Source organism: Cebus imitator, unplaced genomic scaffold (genome assembly GCF_001604975.1).
Source record: "Cebus imitator isolate Cc_AM_T3 unplaced genomic scaffold, Cebus_imitator-1.0 Scaffold275, whole genome shotgun sequence".
Lineage (NCBI taxonomy): Eukaryota > Metazoa > Chordata > Mammalia > Primates > Cebidae > Cebus > Cebus imitator.
The window spans coordinates 377,256-399,333 of NW_016107590.1; the positions used below are offsets into that span (position 1 = coordinate 377,256).

At 33.2% G+C, this 22,078-nt stretch overlaps 1 protein-coding gene across 2 annotated transcripts in view; it reads right to left on the minus strand.

Moving 5' to 3' along the window:
* The window catches only part of SLC12A2 (solute carrier family 12 member 2), a 104,190-nt gene that overhangs the window by 41,825 nt on the left and 40,287 nt on the right, over positions 1-22,078 (minus strand). For both annotated transcript variants that reach the window (XM_017500988.2, XM_017500989.2), the window contains exons 5-12: positions 16,925-17,064; positions 14,374-14,484; positions 12,891-12,999; positions 10,001-10,128; positions 9,816-9,900; positions 6,820-6,971; positions 1,167-1,274; positions 37-160 (exon numbers count right to left, since the gene is read on the minus strand). In XM_017500988.2, coding sequence (XP_017356477.1) covers positions 37-160; positions 1,167-1,274; positions 6,820-6,971; positions 9,816-9,900; positions 10,001-10,128; positions 12,891-12,999; positions 14,374-14,484; positions 16,925-17,064 — 957 coding nt within the window. The remainder of the gene's footprint in view (positions 1-36; positions 161-1,166; positions 1,275-6,819; positions 6,972-9,815; positions 9,901-10,000; positions 10,129-12,890; positions 13,000-14,373; positions 14,485-16,924; positions 17,065-22,078) is intronic.

Below are 22,078 nucleotides of genomic sequence, written 5' to 3' on the forward strand. Positions count from 1 at the left end.
AAAAATCTACAATAACACACCATTTATACAACTAACCAATCAAGATGAATCCAAGTGCAATTAAGAATGTTAGGATGTAGCCACGAAGAGGTTCATTATTTTTCCCATAACCTTTAGCAAACATCTGGAAAGCTGGGTAGATGTTGTCCTTACATAGAGCCTAATGAAAGAAAACATTAAAATAAAATATATTAAAATTAGACATACAGATTTGCTGATCATTCTAATAGGTTAATCAGGAATGAGACTCAAGTTTCTAATTCTCGTCATCTTTTTTTTATCCTGTTCCACATACTGCTTCATCTACGAAATGTAAAGGAAATTCAAACATTTCATACATCAGAAGGATACTGGTAGAAACTTCTATCTGCCTTACCCCATCCCCATGTTGAAATTAAATTTTATGAAGAAGAAATCAGAGAAGCAGGCATATGAGTAAAAACAAAGTTGGAAGCTTGATAAATATGATATAGTTGTGACCTATTTTAACCAAAAAAAGCCCAAATCTTAAAGCTGATAAAAATCCTGATTATAAAACTTAACTACCTTTCTTAAAACATAACTGAACACTGCCTTAAATAATATTCTCTACCTTGCAGTACTTACTGGCTATAAATACATTAAGAACAAGACTGCAGAATCAACATTCATTTATTTGATTTAGCAATAAAACATACTTCCCATCAGTATGCAGCTGTTTAATGTTCACTAAAAGGAGATAATATGTATCCTATTCATCTTTATATCCTTAAGTAATGAACACAATGTGTAGCATGTTAGATTTGTAAAATAAAATATTTAGGTTGACATCATACTGACTGGAACAAAGATGTTTTACTGCTTCTGATTTGCAGTCTTAGACTGCACTCCTATACCTGAGTAAGACGTCTTGAAAATGTATGCTAAATATGTCAAAAAAGCAAAACTCCATCTTGACTGCGGGCAAATGCAGAAATGTTTATATAAATAAACATGTTTACATTCATTCATACAAATACAATTAAACATGTATGTCTTAATGTGTGCATATATATTATATATGTATGTGTGTATATATATATATGTACTGTTGACAGAAGCAAATAATTTGAAAATAGCAACAATTCTAAATTGAAGTATTACTTTAACCCTCCCTTTAATAAAGCCTGTGATATAAAAACACTTACCTGAAATATTTTGGGAGCACTCACAAGGGATGCTAATGCTGAAGAAAGAGTGGCTGAAAAGATACCTGCAGAAATCAATGGTGCAAATCCTGACACCATGCTCATTACCTTAAATAAAAGTGACAAAAATGGAAAAATAAATCTCACAAACAATTCAGAAAAGAACACAATATTCTGTGGTCACATCTTGAAGGAGGTTAACACTCGGGATAATTTTATAATCAGTAACAACAATGGTATGTGCATTACAAATATCTGAAACAGATCTACCACTAGCCCTTACTTTAAGAAAACTTTTTCATTTTTAAAATGTCAAACACACACAATGGCAGAGAGAAGAGTTTAATGAACTACTAGCAACCATGACCTAATTTCAACAATGATCAACTTAGGGCTATTCCCCACAATATTTTGAAACAAGTCCCAGATATCCTTCAACACATAAATATTTCAGTATGTATCTCTAACAGGTAACTACAATGCCACTGTCATAGCTTAAAAACTTAATAGTTGCTTAACAATACCACAAAAAAGCAAGTCAGAACTCAAATTCCCTAAATTATCCTTTCTTATCTTTTAAAAATAGTCTATTCAAATCAGGATCCAAAAAAAAAAAAAAAGTTACACATTATATTTGGTTTGTCTCTTCAGTCTTTTTCAATCAACAGGTTCACACTTCCCTTTCATTATTTTTATATCATTTCTCCCATGGAGATCTCACACTCTGGATTTTTCCGACTTCATCATCATTGTGTTGCTTAACCTCTTCTCATTTCTATAATTCTAGTAAACTGGCAGTTCTATCAAGACAGTTAATCAAAATGAGGTACAAGTTTTGCAAGAGTATTGCATAAGTGGCTTCATGCACTTCTATTAGGAAAGCTGTTTCTTATGCTGTTAAGATAGTATCGTGGTTATGTTTTTTTTTTTAAGCCTTTATCTTTTAGAGCTAAATACAGAAATATTTCCAGCTAAAAGGATATGATATAAAGTCTAGAGTTTCACTCTAAATGATCTAGGATGGGAGGAGTTACACATGAAACAAAATTAGCCATGCACTGATAACTGATAAAGCCAGGGAATGTAGATATTAGGTATATTTTGTTGTTTTCTCTATAAACATGTTCAAATATTTCCCTCTTAAAAGACTTTAAACAACAACAATAACAAAGGATTGATCACTAAGACCATGAATCACGTAAATCCAAATAGAGGGGCACAATTCAAAATAACCTGGTTCAAAAGTTGAAAATGTCAGTGTCATGAAGATTAATGTGGGCTAGAAACCCCTAGATTAAATGATTTTAAAATGACATAACTAAATGCCATGTGTGATCCTGGATGAATCTTGGACTTAGAAATAAATGCTATAAAGGACATTACTGGGACAAGTGGAGAAATATGAATATAGTATATATATTTAAATAACAGTATTTCATCAATATTTAATTTCTTAAGTGAGATAACCATATTGTGCTTAAACAAAATGTGTTAAATACTTCAAAACGATTGTCATGCCATGATGTTTATAACTTATTTGAGGAGAAATGACTACATATATACACACACAAACGAATAGGGTAAAATATAAACTAGTAAATATAACTGAAAGATAAGTACACAGGTATTCACTGTGTACTTCTGAATCAACAAAACTTGCCAAAACACAAAATTAAAGTGGAGTTGTTTGGTGGATTCAACTACTGTCAACTTGAACAGCTGTGAATGGTATTATTAGTTTCCCAGCAGTGAATGGTGATCATCACACCCAGATTCTTTGCTTTGTTGGTGAAAATTTTACCTTTCATTTACATTGATTAAGAACATGTCAACTGAGACCAAAAGGATAAGGAAATCAGGTTTTAAGCTGTTTCTATCACACACTTGGCGGTAACATTTAATTGTTTAAACCAAATGGAAAGTTAGCAATGGGCACAATCCCTGTCCATAATGCGTAAGCCTGACTTCACATATACATAAACCACCCCATTGACTAAACTTCTCTCCCTAGATCTTCCATTAGATTTAAGGTTAAATATGAAGAATACATCTCTTAAGTGTTTTAAAAACATTAGCATAGACTTCTGAGAAGAATGGGGAGAAAATCTGAAAAGATTATTTGCTACTCAGCCCTTTAATAATAATTTAGTAGTGACATATATGCTGTGCATTTTTCATAATCACTATTTTTCATGGTAATTAATGCTGGATTACTTAGCACTGACAACCTTATCGTTAGGGAAGGAGACTATAAAGGACAGTTAAGGTGAGTCAAAATCCAAATGAATAAGCCCAATTTCTGCTATACAGCCTTATTAGATCGTACAAAATTCTACCTCTGTCTGTAATGATCTCAAAGTTAAATAAAGTACAAAGACAGAAAGAGGTATGTGGACAAAAGTGGAGAACAGAGTATATGATACATTTTACATTGTGGGAGTAAGGCAAAACTGACTCTATGAGCATTACTATAAGCTTTCCTCTTCCATGCTGAGGAAACAATACATTTTCCCTTCTTCTATCAGTTATAAAATGAAGTAAATAATTATCCATGCTTTTCATCTGGAAATGCTACACTTTGGGAACTGCTGTAATAGGTTTCCTGTTTTCTATTAAACAGTTGAACAGTTACCCAATAACCTCTGAACTTCTCAATATTTAATGGTAAAATCTGAGCAGCAAGGATAATGATATTGGAATGTAAATAATAATATTAGTGTCAACAATATTTAGCGGAAACAAAGATGAAAAAAAGATGGTCGTGTCTTTAAAGGGGAAAAAGGACAAAAGTCTAATAAAAGCTAAAAGACGGCAAGTAAACAAAATGAATGGTAGAAGTCTATGTGGGGGTGTGTATTGAAGATGATTTGGGATTCTAGAAATCTTCATGGAACTGAGTTGCCTTGAAGTCAGGCAGATTTGGACATGGAAAAATAAACCACAGGTGCATTCCAAGCAGAGTGAAGCACTGACTTAAAAAAAGGGAGTAGGGTATGCATGTGTGCGTGTACACACATATTCAGTGCCTGGAGTCTAGTTGGAGTAGAAGGCAGTAGGGCTCAGGATGAGGTATGAAGGGCTCTGACTGATAGACTCAAACTTGCATTTTGTTTATTAGGCAACAGTGAGTCAAAGGTTTCAGAGGACATTAAAATGTAGAAATATGGCAAGCAATTAAGACTATATACACAATGTAAAATTTAAGAGCAACAAGATGAACCAAATCATTTTATTCCCTGAAGTCTGTATGGCTTGTATAGATCTTATGATGGAGATTCCAACTTACACACTCCTCAGTTATGTCCTATCCACCATTCTTTATACTCCAAATGCCAAGGTATTTATATTTCACAAGATCTTCCCTCATGTTATAACGCTTTACAAAGTATTTTTGAAAAAATTTACTTACTTAAATTAGAAAAGAAGCTTTACTTATTCCAAATTCCTCTTTGCTTGAGTGAGTCCATAACTAGGCTTGATTAAGACAACAAACTTTTCTATCTTAAGGTCACACAGAAATCTGACTGGCATTTTCAGTCACTGGGCAAAGACCAATGTTTGTGCCTTCTATACACAATATCAATGTCAGAATTGGCCTGAATCATTAGCTGCACATGAATACTTTCTTTCATTTCTACAATTTTGCCTAGTCTTATGACTAGAAAACACAAACTTCTATTACATAATTGGGTTCAATATTTGTAACCACTGAAAGTGCAGTCAATTGCTTAAAACTATACAATAGAAACTAAAAACAATGCCTTTACAAATTTTAATTAAAAATTCTATTGCAAAACTTACAGATTTTATATAAAACACGTATAGAATTTTAAATACGTTAAAATCCAAATTATTCTGTTCATACAATACTGAAAAAAATTACAAAGCAAAAATTTTATCTTTCTTTTGAAATCAGCAGAGCCATGTACTCTATAAATTTACTATAGAATATTTTGATTTAATCTCCTGAATCTATACCTTTGTGTTCTTTCTACCATTCTAGGACTTAGCAAACAACTCAAAATTATCCTCTAAATTAATTTTAGTAATTTATTTTCCCCTTATATAATCTTTTCTCAGTTTCTAAAAACCCGTAAATCTGACAGATTAAAAGTTCATTTCATTTTTAGTACCTTAAAGGGTGTAACAGTTAACAGCAGAACTGACAGCCTCAAAATTGAGAAGTACTATTATTAACCTGTCCAGTTTGTATGTTTTAGAAATGGACTAGCTTTCAAGTATCCATTCAGAATTAAATTTTGTTGTTAAATGTTAAATGGTGATTTCATGCTGCATGACTTTATATGAGCCATATCTAATTAAATAACACTACTATCGATATTGATCAATACTTTTTAAAAGGCCACTTATATATAAAGCAATTATGAAGACAACGCTAAGTAGAAAACTGAACTCATTTCAATTGGTACGGATTTAAATTGCACAAAATAAAAATACTTAGTCATAAATCTAACAAAATACATACAGGACATGTATGCTGAAAACTACAAAATGCTGATTGAAAAAAAAATCAAAGAAAATACAAATAAATGGAGAGACGATCTTTATAAAATGAATACTCAACATAGTCAGTTCTCTCCAAATTGATATACCAGTTTAACGTAATCCTATCAAAATCTCAACAAGACTTTTTAAAAATAAATGTAAGGTACTTGGGTGATAGGTGCACCAAAATCTCAGACTTCGCCACAACACAAACCACTTCTACCCCAAAAACTATTGAAGTGAAAAAATATATATATATTAAAAGGTAAATAAATTAAAATGCACACAAAATTAAATAAGGTTATTTTAAATTTTTACATGGAAAGACCAAGAAACTAAAATAGCTAAAACAAAATTTTAAAAAGGATAAAATGGGAGGAATAAACCTACCTGACCTCAAAATTTATCATTTAACTAGAGTAATTAAGAATGTGTGGTACTGGCTGAAGGACAGACACAAAGATCAACAGAACAGAATCAAGAATCCAAAAGCAGACTCACACAAATATGACCATGAGCAAATGCTTCCCTGCTTTCTAAAGCAGTATACTTATATACTACATATACATAAATACACACACACTAATATATATATATTATATTCTGTTACATAAAAACATTACCTCCCAGGAGCTCTTTGCTCTTGAACAGCCTCAGATTTTTATCTATTCATATTTTTCTGTTTGCCCAATTAGATATCTACAGTCTTAGGGGATATAAAGAACAACTGGTCAGGCACAATGGCTCATGCCTATAATCCCAGCACTTTGGGAGGCTGAGATGGGTTAGATCAATCGAGGTCAGGAGTTTGAGACCAGCCTAGCCAACATGGTGAAACTCATCCTTACTAAAAATACAAAACTTATCCAGGCATGGTGGCGGGCACCTGCAGTCTCAGCTACTCGGAAGGCTGAGGCAGGAGAATCGTTTGAACCTGGGAGGCAAAGGTTGCAGTGAGCCAAGATAGCACCACTGCACTACAGCCTGAGAAACACAGCGAGACTCTCTCTCAAGAAAAAAATTTTTAATAAAAGTAACAGCTGTCCTACCTTCTATGTTACAGCTATATTCTGAATGGTCAGATTTGATAATAGTCTCATCCCTAGATAAGTACAGAATGTCAGTATATTACAAATTCAATGCTCACCTGGAAGTTGTTCATTAGGCCATAGGAACAAGGATTGCTTTCACAAGATGAAAAATCAAAGTTTAATTTGCATGCTGCAGAAGTACAATTTGTTAGCTCTGTTACAATAGTGTCATTAACATTTCCAGTGGCATCTCGAACAACACAAGAACCTAAAGCACAAGTGACAAGAATAATATAGTTAATATCTATATTCATTTCAAAATTTTACAAATGTATATATTTATAAAGAAACCAAAGCACTGACTACATATGTACTCACTTATGGTAACATATATTGCATTTACAGTTAAGACTTTACCTTAAATAGAATTTGTAAAGCCTCATGGTCTCCAATATCTAGTGAAACTGAACCTTTTATAAAGGCCAGTATTTACACATAAATACTTAAAAACCATGTAAACAGAATTGTGGAAAATGGTATATTAACAAACTATTTCCTGGCCTATTTGGTTAAGATACCCTTAAGTAAATATGAAAGCACTGTACTGAAAGAGTTCCAAATAGCAGTGATGTTTTCCTATACTCCAGATGTTTTATACTTGAACGTAGCTAAAATCAGACTTCAGGTAATATTACTCTTCTGTGAGGGAAAACAATTTGAATATTAATGAATTATAATTAAATCTTTGTCTCAAATATGATTATCGTCAAAAGAAGAAAACATATGGTATCTGAGATTTGCTTAAAAATAACCCATAGAGCAGAGTGACTAGGTACAGAGGAAACAAGATTAACCATGTACTAATATTTTTGCTAACATTTTTGAAGCTGAGTAATAATTATTGAGCTAATATGAAAATGCTCCCTACTTTTCTATAAAATTGAATACTTCCATAATAAAATATTTTTAAAGTGGCCTTGAAAAAAGCACTTCATTATTCAGAGCAACGTGTAATGCACAACTAACAGTAATTACCATTCTTTACACTTTATAGATTTTTACTTTCTGTAGCACTTTTACAATATTATTTCATCATATATTAAGGTAAAAATTACATGTGTAACAGCAAAAATGGAATAAACAGAACTAAGTATGAGAAGGGAGGATATTCTAACAACTAGACAGACTATATAGTTCTTTATTTTTAATTTTTTCATCTACCTTTCAGAGCAGTCCTTGCAAAACCATGTTTCCATAAAGGTACCTCTGAAACAAGTGGGGAATGAGGGGAGAATACAGCCTTGCAAATCCTACCAGCCCTAAAGTAGCTACACTTTCATGTGCTTTGTATTCTGATTGTCTATGCCTGCAATATTTTGGGGAAAAAAGGTTTCATTGCTTTGAGCTAAACAACCACTAGCGTAGAGGCTGCCTTTACTGGCGTAGCTACTGAACATCAGCATCAAGGGGTTACTCCTATTGCTTCAAGGGCTAATGTAAACAGAATGAAATAAGTATGAGAGCCAGCAGTGTTAGAAGGTAAAATAAAAATGGAAAATGTTTATTTGCTGTAGCAAACTATTTTAAACATAATTATGTCACTTTAAGACTAAATTTTCTTCAGTTCATAATATATAGAAGCATGCTAGAAACTTTTAGGGGAACACATATGTTTTGCTAAGAATATATATTCATCTGTTATTTCAAAATAAATTTCAGAGATTTGTATATGGATAGCAAGGATAATGAAATCCAAATTCCTTTCAAAATGACAACTCAGGCTGTGACTGGTGTCTCACACCTGTAACCCCAGCACTTTGGGAGGCTGAGGCAGGTGGATCACCTAAGGTCAGGAATTTGAGACCAGCCTAACCAACATGGTGAAACCCCCGTCTCTACTAAAAATATAAAAATTAGCTGGGCATGGTGGTGGGCGCCTGCAATCCCAGTTACTTGGGAGGCTGAGGCATGATAATTGCTTGAACCCAGGAAGCAAAGCTTGCAGTGAGCCGAAATAGAGCCACCGCACTGCAGCCTGGGCAACACAGAGTGAGACTCCATCTCAAAAAAAAAAAAAAAAAAAAAGGCCAATTCAGTCCACCATGATATTGTCACGAAGTGAAATTTAAAAATTACATTTAAGCAAATAGCAGCAGAGTTTATAAATACAGTTCTGTCATTCCTTCAACAAATCAGTGAATATATAGCAAAAATAAAATTCTCTTATCAAATCCAATAAAAACTTCATATTGTCATATTGTGTAGTCTATGGGCTTGGAGTTTATGATTCATTAAATTAGATTTACTTAGGCATTATGCTTAAGAAATTTAACTGTAAAACTTGACAAATGTAAACTGTATGTAAACTGATAGTAATTAATAGTAAATAGCATTAAAGCCTTTATTTAAAACAAATAAACAAAAACCTTCTTTGCCATGAAAACAATTCTCTAAAACAAATGACACCATCTTTGGTAGTGAAATCTCTGAGTTTCTATTCTCTCATCTGTAAGACAAGGATTAGAGACTGGTTGACCACCTAAGTCCTTTCAAGTTCTACAATACCATGATTCCATGAAGTAATAACATGATTTTAAAACCATTTTCATTCAATTTAGTAAGAATTCAGTAAAACTTTTCCTAAGTAAAACTTAGTATGTCCTATTCTTCAAAACCGGTGTTTTTATAATAAAAAATTAGCTAGCATTGCTTAAGGGCCTTAAAGTAATCTTCATATATTGTACAAAAATATAAATTACTATTATAAAAAAATTCAGAAATTTGTAAAATTCATTTGCTTCTACATATGAATTGTTTTTGATAAATATATGCCAGTGAAGTGAAAGAGTTTATAAATGCAATTTCACATGATTTTCTAATTTACCATAATTAATAAAAATCCTGGAGATACCATAAAGCATTTGGTGGTTTAGATGTCTACAGAAGTCATTACTAGTTTTCTAAAAACTGTTTTTGAATTATAATAAGCAACTCCATGCCTTTTATTGAACTATTTCTGAATTTAAAAGTTAGGAAATGTCACCAAAATAAATATTTATAGTATGTACATCATGAAATTTCTGCAACACATAAAAAATGTAAAGCCATTTACCTACAGATACTGCAATTCCTACATAAACCAATGTAGTAATTAAAATGGCTAGGAGTGTTCCTTTGGGTATGGCTGACTGAGGATCCTAGAAGACAAGAAGATTTTTTTTAAGTCTATCTGTAAAAATAAATATACAAATTCCACTTTTAAAATATACAATTGATATGGCACTTTATAATACTTACTGCAAGATCACCTGAGATATTTGCTCCAGCCAGAATACCAGTTGCAGCAGGAAAAAAGATGGCGAACACAGAAAAGAAAGTCTCTTCCTCTCGAAAATCTGGCCCAAAGTTCTCATTAAATATTTCAGCTGTAGAGAACAAAACATTTTTGACAATTAATGGATAACAGATTAGACCATAATAATTGAAGTCAAGAGTAATAGGTATATATAACCCCTAACTTTTCTTCAGTCGAAGTAACTAGTAAATTTTTACATATTTCCTAGTTCTAGTATTTGTTCTTGTATGAGAAAATGATTTACAATCAAAATGATTATCTGATCTGATTCATGTCCCATTTTTTGTACACCTCACTAATTATGTGTCAAGAGTTTTCTGATTTAATTGCTATGACTAGCCCAATGCAAATCACGATGTGGATAATCCCCTCAATCTCTGACGTCAAAGAAATAAGAAGGGAGGCAGAAAAACAAAAGGGGCATCATGGCGTGGTGCCTCACGTCTTAATTCAGCACTTTGGGAGGCTGAGGCAGGCAGATTTCTTGAACCCAGACGTTCGAGACCAGCCTAGGCAACAAAGGAAGATCTTGTCTCTACAAAAAATTAAAAAATTAGTCAGTAGTTGTGGCACATGCCCGTGGTCCCAGCTACTTGGGGAACTGGGTTGGGAGGATCATTTGAGCACGGACAGTCAACACTTCAGGGAGCCATGATCAATGCCACTGCACTCTAGCCTGGGTGACAGTGAGATCCCATCTCAAGAAAGAAAAAAGGAAAAGCACAGCAACATCACACTAATATAGAACCAATTTTTTGATAGCTTCCAATTTATATTATTATCTGTATAGATTTTGGTCCACAGCTTTCTCTATTATCTAGTGACCTATTTGATTTCTGAGGCTGTCAGATAATTAGCTAAGGCACTCTAAGTAAAGTTCCTTTCTATTTCAACAACAATAAAAGCTTCAACTAGATCTACTGTTTTCATCTCTGACACTAAGATAACCAATTAAGTGTAATGTATCCATCTATCCATTCAATGCTTCAGTATCTACATGTGTCAGGTCCTGCACTAGAGCTTTCTAGCATCTCAAAGTACTCAGAGATGCAATATGCACAAGTTAGACATTGTTCCTGCCTTCATGGAATTTAAGAGTCTCAATAGCAAATGACAAAATAAGAAATAGGTAATTATAAACAGTAGTAAGTGTTCTGATGAAAAGAGGGAGTTGTAATAAGAAATATGAGAGAGAATCTAATTCAATGTTACAGAAGGCTAAGCAAATATAAGGAAGGAGACAATACTTAAGCTGAGAGTTTGCTGAGCAAGAAATCAGGCATGTGATCATCAGGGAAAAAGAGTACACCAGAAAAGAGAAATAACATGTATGAAGACCCCAAAGTAGAAAAAGGTTTATTTTGAGGAAATAAAAGATAAAATTCTTATAGTAAGGAGAAGAATTAAATGAGATTGGAGTAACCATTGAGGGATAAAGTATGAATATTTCATAAAAGTTTAAGTTTCATCCTAAATAAAATGGAAAACCAAAGTAGGGTCAGAAACACACAAATGACATACACTAATGTTGTGTGGACAATCGACTGAAAGATTCAACATCTGAAACAGGGGGGCCAATTAGGAGGTTGCTGCAGAGGCTCAATCTAGAGATGGCAGAATAAATGCACAGATTAGGAAAGAATTAGAAATTAAGAGGAGCAGGTAGAACAGGAAACACTAAGATCCTGGTTTCAGCTACTTAGATGGAAAAGCCTGAGAAGAAATACGTAGGACAGACTTCAAATAATCAGTTGGATATACATTACGTTTGGACTTTAAATGAGAGATTCAGGAATAGAAACACGTTAGTCCCTTAACAGCATTTTGAGCCATCAGAACACACACCACCCATGGGAGAGTATATAGTTAGAAAGTCAGCACTATAATAGCTGTACAATTCTGCATTTAAAGGGGGGTAACTGGAGTAATAGACATAGTGACCAGTGAGTTAGGCACCTAGAGTATCTGACATCAGATAAAATAGACATGTTTCAAGAAGAAGGAATGACTAAGAGAAATGAAGAAGAGGACAAAAAACTCATAGTGGATCCAGCACCATCTGACTAATTTTGACCAATGAAAGCCAGATGTGAGAGCGGTTAAGGATGAAGCCACTTGGTAGAAGTTTGACAGGCCTACGAACAGTCTCAGAGTATTCTTCCACAGATTACTTATTAACTGCAAAGAAAAAGACAGCAACCTCACAATAGAGAAACTGTGCAGGTATAACCTTGATTAAGTAATAAAAACTAACACCACTGAGTAATGGAAAAAACTGCATCATGCATCCTCCATATGTGATGCACTAAGGAGGAAACATGATTCACTTAGGTTCTTGACAAAAAGGAATAACCTGAATATATAAATACAAATAAGACAACTGGAGAGACCGCCTAAAAAGCAAATGGCTTGTACTCTTGAAAAATGCAATGGTATCAAGAAACTAGTATTTCTAGCTGCTTTCACAATCTTAGGCACTTTTAAACTGCTGTGCTTAAATATGCTAAAAGAATGAAAGCTACGTTAGAATAAAAGTTAGAAATTCAATTACAAATTCCAAAAACTAGTAGAGAAAAAAAGCTCCTTTTCTTAGCAGCACTGATTTCTCTACATTCTATCACCTTTTGTTGCTAATAATGAAAAAGATGTAAATAAAAGTAATTTTTACTCCAATTGTACAGCATACACAAGGGGGACAAAATTAAATTGTAAATTAGGATGAATCACCAAACCATACCCAATCCATTACAAAATATCTAAAATGTACATTTAACTGATAATAGAATTTTGTAATAGGTACCCTTAAAAACGTACTGAATCTTTTTTACTTACATTTATAACCAAAAAAACCTTTGGGCTTCTTGCTCTCCAGTGGGATAAATGTTCCTATGACGAAATCACCAATAGCAAGAAGCAGAATCACCAAAAGAACAATCTGAGCCTGCAATTTTAAACATTAAAAATTAAAATCAAGTATCTTGTTTCTATATCTTGATTCATTTCCACTAAAATATAACTTCCATGAGGGAAAGAACTTCTGTCTTGTTTTGTCTGATTCTCCAGTGCCTTAAATAATGCCACATGCCAAGTAGCTGCTCAATAAATTTGCGTTTAATGAACAAAGAGATATTTAAAGAAATATCTGCCAGAAAAAAAGATAGTAAAAGTGAGATCATGTCACATTTCTGAAACAAGTTAAAGATGTGTATGCCTTCCCACAAGCCATAAAGTACTAAAAATTTCAAAACACTATAGGCTTTCACTCTAGATCATTCGTTCCTGTCTCTTCCACCTTAGCACTACAATCTTGACATGGAGAACATGCTGGACACAAACACAAGTTTTATATATGGTCCAAACATAATGTTGCATATGTGATTGCCACAGGAAAATAAGAAAAAGTACAGAAAGAGGATGGCAATATACAGGAGGCAAATTCAAGTAGCAATGGGATTAGAAGAACAATCTATGAGAACTACCATTTCCCCTTCTCCACTCTTAACCTCTCAATAAAACTGAAAACTCATGAAGAACTGTGTCATCTGTGGGAAAAGAAGCTACATACATGCTAATCATATCCCAGTGGTATAAAATTATGTTATTTTCACAAAGCCAATTTGTGAAATGTGTAAACAAATGATTTAATTTTATACTAACATAACTTTAAAGTAAAGAACAAGATTGAAAAATATCCTTTTAAGCTTTCCTAATTTTTGGTTTCATAAACATTATCATATAACACCTTTGTGGATATCCATTATTTGGGGGAAACTACAGCTGTGCTGTGATGCTCTAATTCTCAGAGACAAAAACACATCTGGGTGCTCTGCTTATGGGTAACATGTGACTTTAGCAATTTTTTCGAGAAACAATGCTACTGGCTTTCAGAGTTACGACTTCTGAAATTTCAATAGCAAGAATAACTTCTCTCACCTCGTGTGGGCATTAACTTTTAGTTACTGCCTCATATTTATTTTTAAGTTAAACCTTTAAATAAATTACAAAGTCAAATGTTTAATTTGGACTGATACACTGACCTGAGCATTTTTACATACTACAAAACTGGAGAATGGGTGAGGTGGGAAATTCAAAATTTACAAAGTACTATGTTTAACCAGATCCTAGGCTAAGTGTTATCTTCAAAGATTCTCTGCCTTGTCAAGTAGAAAATAACTTTATACATAAACTTTTGTGAAAATGGCCACTTAGGTACCATTAGAATCTGGAAATATTACCATACTTTAGAGTGTTCCCAAAACATAAGCTCTGAAAGTTCACGTATTAAGTATTTACAGGTGTTCCTATCATAACTTACTTTTGCTTCCCACTCCATTCCAGCTACTGAGATACCTAAAAGAATCACCACTGTAATGGCTCCAATAATTCGGATATCATTGATTTCATCTATCATAAGTATGGAATGTTCCTAGAAAAAAAGAATCATAAATATAATAAGCAACATTAGTTATTTTTATACAAATTCACACTCCTTTTGAAACATTTTAGAGATATCATAGTGCCTCACATGTAGAAGTTGAATAGTTACTTAAGGAATGAATGGAAGACCTAAAGGAACAAATTACTATTCACCACTGAGGTGTCTTTCAAGCATCTGATAACATAAATGTGTTATTAACACTTCTACATTTAATATAGACTTAACAAATCAAAAAAGGAATTGCTAACAAGGAAGTAAAAAAGTTATAACTCATACTGCTAGTTAGAATTTTAAGTTATATAGCAGAAATATATTTTGTATTTATTGTGATTAGTGAACTCATGCTAATGGTCTTTTATAATGCACTAAAGTGATAAGCACACCTTCCTGCTGCCGTCCAAAAACACACAGTTTCCGCTCTGCCAACAAATTCATTTGTAGTTTAACATCAATGGCATTTTTAAAAGATTCCCATCTAAAATAAAATTAAAGATTATGATATCCCAGTTAGGTAAGTAAAAAGCTATTTATCAATTACTACCACTTCCCAAATAAGGTAATGAAGGGCACAAAAAAACTAAAACCTAATTTGTTTTGATAACTCAGGATAACTGTATTCTATTGCAACTGACAAAAGTATAGAAGATTATAATAAATCCTATAAACTTGCTTCTTAAAAAATTAATATTGTTAATGCTTTCAAAAAGAAATTCTTTCATAAAAGTCAACTACAAGGGAGGAATAAAACTGTTTGAATTCCAGATAAATGACCTTAATACAAATATTCGGGTGCAAAAATCACCAGATCCAAAGACGCTTTTGCCAACCAAAAGCACAGCAAGTGTTAATATTTAACCAATACAGTAGGAAAAGTCATTTCCCAACCTTATCCAACTTCAAGGATCCCATTTAATTTCATAAAGCAATATGTACTTTCTACTTTGCAGGAAAAAAATTGTTTTTCAAATTTAATTTTGATATCTCTTGAATTAATCTAACATTTGAAATTCCCTGCAGCACTCAGATAATCGTATCTGACAATTACTTGAAAAAAGATACTAGTGTATATATCTATTGACTGGCTTTTAGATTCATAGACCATGCAATAGAAGACTACAGCTATAGCTCAATATTTTATATAATAAATCTGATTAAAATGTTTCATATTTCATATTTCTCTAAATTAAATTTTCCATGAAACCAACACATGTATAAATCATAAATACTCTGATAAGAATTCAGAGTTAATCTTAAACTTTTACTATCAAATAAAAACATGCACTAAACAATGAAAGAATATAAACTCTAATGATTATATTGCTTACTCACTGTATTATAGCCCTTCTTTTTCTTCACCACTTTGGTGTACACAAGTAAAGGTCAATGTCAAAGTAGGTGTCAGTCCTTGTCAGATTTTATACTTCCTAAGGTAGCATTTGATACTGTAGAATAGTTATAACCTAACCTAACATGAGCAATTATAAGTGTCATTTGAGGTTCCTCTCATTTAATAATATTTGAGGAATCCTATTTCACTCTTACTTCTTCAATTACACTCCAGAGCAATATAGCCAGCTCTATTTGGATATACTCATGGTTCTTGTTAACACATTCAAACTAAACTGTCCTGTGTTCTCCATTTCACCGCAAATGGCACTATCTTCCAACTAAATCCAAAAGTCAGAAATTTGTGCATAAATTTGAAATCCTATTTCTTTAGTTTCCCACATCCCATTAATTATCAAATCCACTCATTCACATTATTTAAAATCTCCCAAATTTGCCCACATCTCTCCCACCTTGCAAGTCACTGTTTTAATATAAGCCACCATCTCCTCTCCCAGGATACCTACAACCTTTCAAATGGTCTCCATCTCTAGTTGTCATTCCTCAACTCCAGTCTCTGTACCATGGTCAGATACTTCCCTACATCCCAAATCTGGGCATGTCATGTTCCCCAATCCCAAACAAAACCCAAACTTAAATGCAAATAAGACCCTTCTCCTGATTATTTTTTCTCTCTCTAGTCTTAAATGTCTTGCTGCTTTGTGCTTAAACCATACAAAAATGTAATTTTCTTAACTCTAACCTTTACAGGCCTTTCTTTCCTTTTCTTCCCTATTCCCCTCATATGACTTCTACCTTTCCAATTTGCTTGCTAACTAACATCTAGACTCCCATCCCTGGAGAGCCCTTCCTTGACTCCCTGGCAACCCCAATTCCTAATACGTAACTTACATGCTCCCCCTTTATGTTGCGACCGCTGACATTCTAATAGTATTTTATTCTTTGCCTATCTCCTGTACTAAACTTTTTGAAGGACGAATCTCTTGGTTATATCACTGCTTTCCTAACCTCTCACGATAAGTGGCATATAATTCCTCAATAAAGATTTGGTAAACGAATGACTGAAAGGAAGGTGAATTACCTTAAGCAACTCCACCACAGTTTCTGCAAATCCAACCACATACATAGCAACTGCAACAGCATTGGCAAAAGCGAAAATCAGACCAATTGCACCACCAAATTCTGGCCCTAGACTTCTAGATATTAAATAATATGCTCCTCCTGAAAAAAAANAAAAAAAAAAAAAAAAAAAAAGAACACAGGTACTAAAGTTAGGATTTAAAATGCCAAATTATCCTTTAATTACACAAGAATTTCACAAAGCAGATGACCCCTGTAAGCAGAGCAGTTAAATAGGCAAGTGAGTGAGTATATTTTCAGAAATACCTAAAAAGAATTCTTCATAAACCACCTATTAACAATTCTCAACATCCAGATAATGGTCCCCATATCAAATATAATATCATCCTATTTGAATTCCCATTTTCTCTTTTAAAGTTTAGATTAAAATGGCCTACAGCCTCCACTCCTTCACAGATCCCAAGAGACCACTTCCCATTGAATTTCTAATTTATATATTTAATCTTAATGTAACATTTATTTATTTATTTATTTATTTATTTATTTATTTTTTGAGATAGTTTCACTGTCGCCCAGGCTGCAGTGCAGTGGAGCAACCTTGGTTCACTGTAACCTCTGTTTCCTGGATTCAAGCAATTCTTGTGCCTCAGCCTCCTGAGTAGCTGGGACTATAGGCATGTGCCTCCATGCCTGGCTAATTTTTGTATTATTAGTAGAGGCAGAGTTTCACCAGGATGGCCATACTAATTTTTTGTTTTTTTAGTAGAGATGAGGTTTCACCATGTTGGCCAGGCTGGTTTCAACCTTTTGACCTCAAGTGATCTGCCCACCTCAGTCTCCTAAAGTGTTGGGATCACAGGTGTGAGCCACCATGCTCAGACTTAATGTAACTTCTAAATCACAGTTGGTATGATTTTAGTTACTTAATTATGGCAATTTGCTAGTAATGTAAATATAAAGACCAAAAAAAAAAGTCTCACAGCCGCATATAATGGTATCCCAAAGATACGTCACTTGTATGCTAGTAAATTCTGTCTAAGTGGCAGAATAAACAAAGATATTACATGAGCTATCAAGAAGCAGATTATTTTTCTAACTTAAAAAAAATCAGTTTTGTATAATTTATACAAAAATTAACTCCAGATGGATTAAAGATTTAACCATAAGACATAACACCATGAAAACCCTAGAAGAAAACCTAGGCAAAACCATTCAGGACATAGGCACAGGCAATGACTTCACGACTAAAACACCAAAAGCACTGGCAACAAAAGCCAAAATAGACAAATGGGACCTAAGTAAACTTAAGAGCTTCTGCACAGCAAAATAAACAATCATTAGAGTAAACTGGCAACCAACAGAATGGGAAAAAAATTTTGCAGTCTACCCATCACACAAAGGGCTAATATCCAGAATCTACAAAGAACTAAGGCAGATTTGCAAGAAAAACAAACAAACCAACCCATTCAAAAGTGGGCAAAGGATATGAACAGACACTTTTCAAAAGAAGACAAATAAGTGGCTAACAAACATATGAAAAAATGCTCATCATCATTGGTCATTAGAGAAATGCAAATCAAAACCACACTGAGATACCATCTCACATCAGTTAGAATGGCGATCATTAAAAAATCTGGAGACAACAGATGCCGGAGAAGATGTGGAGAAAAAGGAACACTTTCACACTGTTGGTGGGAATATAAATTAGTTCAACCGTTATGGAAGACAGTGTGGTGATTCCTCAAGAGTCTAAAAATAGAAATTCCATTTGACCCAGCAATCCCATTACTGGGTATATACCCAAAAGCTTATAAATCATTCTACCATAAAAACACATGCATACATGTTCATTGCAGCACTGTTTACTATAGCAAAGACCTGGAACCAACCCAAATGTCCACTGATGATAGACTGGACAAAAAAAATGTGGCATATATACATCATGGGATACTATGCCGCCATAAAAAATGATGAGTTTGTGTCCTTTGTAGAGACATAGATGAACCTAGAAACCATCATTCTCAGCAAACTGACACAAGAACAGAAAATCAAACAACGCATGTTTTCACTCATAGGCGGGCGATGAACAATGAAAACACTTGGGCAGAGGGATGGGAACAACACTCACAGGGCTAGGTGGTCGGGTGGAGGGGAGGGGATGGGGGACAGAGGCAGGGGGTGGGGAGGATGGGGAGGGATAACACCAGGAGAAATGCCTGATGTAGGTGATGGTGTTGGCGGGGGGTGGGAATGGAGACAGCAAACCACCATGGCATGTATGTACCTATACAACAATCCTGCAGGATGCAGGATGTGCACATGGACCCCAGAGCCCAAATATAATTTTAAAAAAAAGTCGGTATTATGATTTAGGGTCACTTTAATGCTTACCTGAAGTTTTTAAGAGCTCTTTTAAAATTCTAATTTAAATTTGGCCATTAGGTCATATCAAAACAGTTTTAATAATACTGAAGTTACATAAAGCTATATACATATTTCTATAAACTGATGAAATACTTAAGACCATATAGTGAAATGTAATTAAATAGCTAAATATCTGTTTCTATTGTTCACCAGTTTAAAGAAGGTAAATGCACCAACAAAAAAATTTATACAGTTAAAGTACTAATGATGCAAACATCCTTTTGGAAAATGCCTGTATTAGGTTTTATAGTTGATTTTTATCAATTTACTCAAATATTCTACACTTTAAATCCATCCGCTGGGATGGGTTTAAAAAAAAAGCGAACCCACTGGGATGGGTTTAAAACTTTCTTGGTTTTCATAATCTTGAAAATTAAAAAACAAAACAATCTAACTCTTTAACATTAGCCTCATGATTTTATAAGATAAAAATGACTTAAAATTTTCCATGAAATATTCTTGGGCACTAAAAACTCCAATTAATTTATATATGACAATTTTGTCAAAGAACCTAGAATGAATACATTACATCACATTATAATTAATCAAAAGGAAAATCCCTACAATAATTATCAGCTTTTATTTAACGTATATTTTCAAAAATAACAAATTATTTCATCTACTCCCAATAGCAAAAATGAATTAAAATAAAGTTTATTCTCATTTTGTAGATGAGAAAATGAAGTCACAAAGAAAGGTTATTGAAATGAGTCAATACTCTTGTGTTTAGTAGTTGACAATATAAACCTTACAACCAAAAATATCACCAATAGAATCTATTTAAGTAAGAAATTTGTGTTATATGCCTTAAAGTTCTAATTTTATAAAACGGTAACTCTGAGATTTCAAAACTATTTAAAAGTCTTCCACAAATATAGAAACTTAAAACATAAAACTAAGTTTTAAAAGATTTGTATTGTTTTCAAGAAAAAGGAAATGACATATGGTTAAGAATATAAAAACAACTGCTCATCTTCTATTACTTCTTATGAAAAGCAACATTTATTTGCCCTATTTATTCCCACTTCCATTCCTACTTCCTAGTTTTTTTTTTTTTTTAAACAAAACAAAACAAAACATCAAAATGGATGGTATTAAAGATCTACTACTCTGAAAGGCTCTGGTATTTTCTACTAATCAGCACAGACTAGGTATACACCTTATTTTGTTAAATATTACACATTTAACTTAATTCTGCTAAAGTACTGTTGTCATCCTCATTTTACAAATGAGAAAATTAAGGCTCAGGGAGGTTAAGTAATTTGGCTAAGGTCATGTAAGCAGCTAAGTAAAGAATTGTATTTAGGCCAGGCACGGTGGCTCAAGCCTGTAATCCCAGCACTTTGGGAGGCCGAGGTGGGTGGATCACGAGGTCAAGAGATCAAGACCATCCTGGTCAGCACGGTGAAACCCCGTCTCTACTAAAAATGCAAAAAATTAGCTGGGCATGGTGGCGCGTGCCTGTAATCCCAGCTACTCAGGAGGCTGAGGCAGGAGAATTGCCTGAACCCAGGAGGCGGAGGTTGCGGTGAGCCGAGATCGCGCCGTTGCACTCCAGCCTGGGTAACAAGAGCGAAACTCTGTCCCAAAAAAAAAAAAAAAAAAAAAAAAAAAAAAAAAAAAAAAAAAATAAAAAAAAAAAAAAAAAAAAAAAAAAAAAAAAGAATTGTATTTAAACTCAGGTCTCCCTGACTTAATTGCTTACCAATATAGTATGTATGATAAACTCTTGTAAATCAGCTTTTCTTTTATTACTAATAATGCTGAAGACATTCATAGAAAATAAAAATTATTTTATTTAAAAAAATCTATTAAGCAAATACAGATGCCAATATGGAAAAACGTCCTGATGAAAACTCATAATTTGGCCGTAAACTACCCTAACTCCTGACTGCAAAGAACATAATTAGTCAGATGCCAGAGATATTAAGTAGTGACAATACTGAATTCCATCATTATTACATCTTGATTTGAGGATATATGCCCTGTAACTCTTATTTAATCTCCAATCAGTAATTAAAACCCTAACTAGGCTAATCAAAAGCGTAAGATTAAAAACTGGTATCAGTCATAAAATACTTCTCAATTTCAAAAACCTGAAATGGCACACTGCGTATTACTGACCACGATAGAACTGCATTAGAAGTATGAAAGATCCCTAAATATCTAAATTATATAACACACTTTTAAATGAATCACAAGGGAAATTAGAAAGTATTTTGAACTGATTTGACAACAAAAGTGCAACATAAAATTAGTGACATATACCTAATACAGAAATTACAGTAAAATTTGTTTTAAATGCTTATACTAAAAACGGAGGATATATCAACAATCTAAGCTTCTACCTTAAGAAACTGGAAAGAGAGTAAATAAAATCTAAAATGGAAAAAAGAGTAAGAAGAAAGCCAAAAGTTATTTTTAAATATTAATAGAACTGATAAAACAATGAGTTAGACTAATCAAGAACAAAGAAAAAAAAGTAAATTAACTAAATTAGGAAAGCAGGGATATGTCATTCCAAATCCTATTGCAATAAAAAGTTAAGAAAGTTAATATATTAAATAACTTGATTATAATGATTTTCCAACTTAGATGAAATACACAAATTTCTTGATAACAAAAGGTGGCAGAAGTGTGACCGCAACAGGAAACTGAAGTAACCCTATAACATGACAGAGATTACATTTGTGATAACCACTCCCTGCCAAAAAAAAAAAAAAAAAAAAAA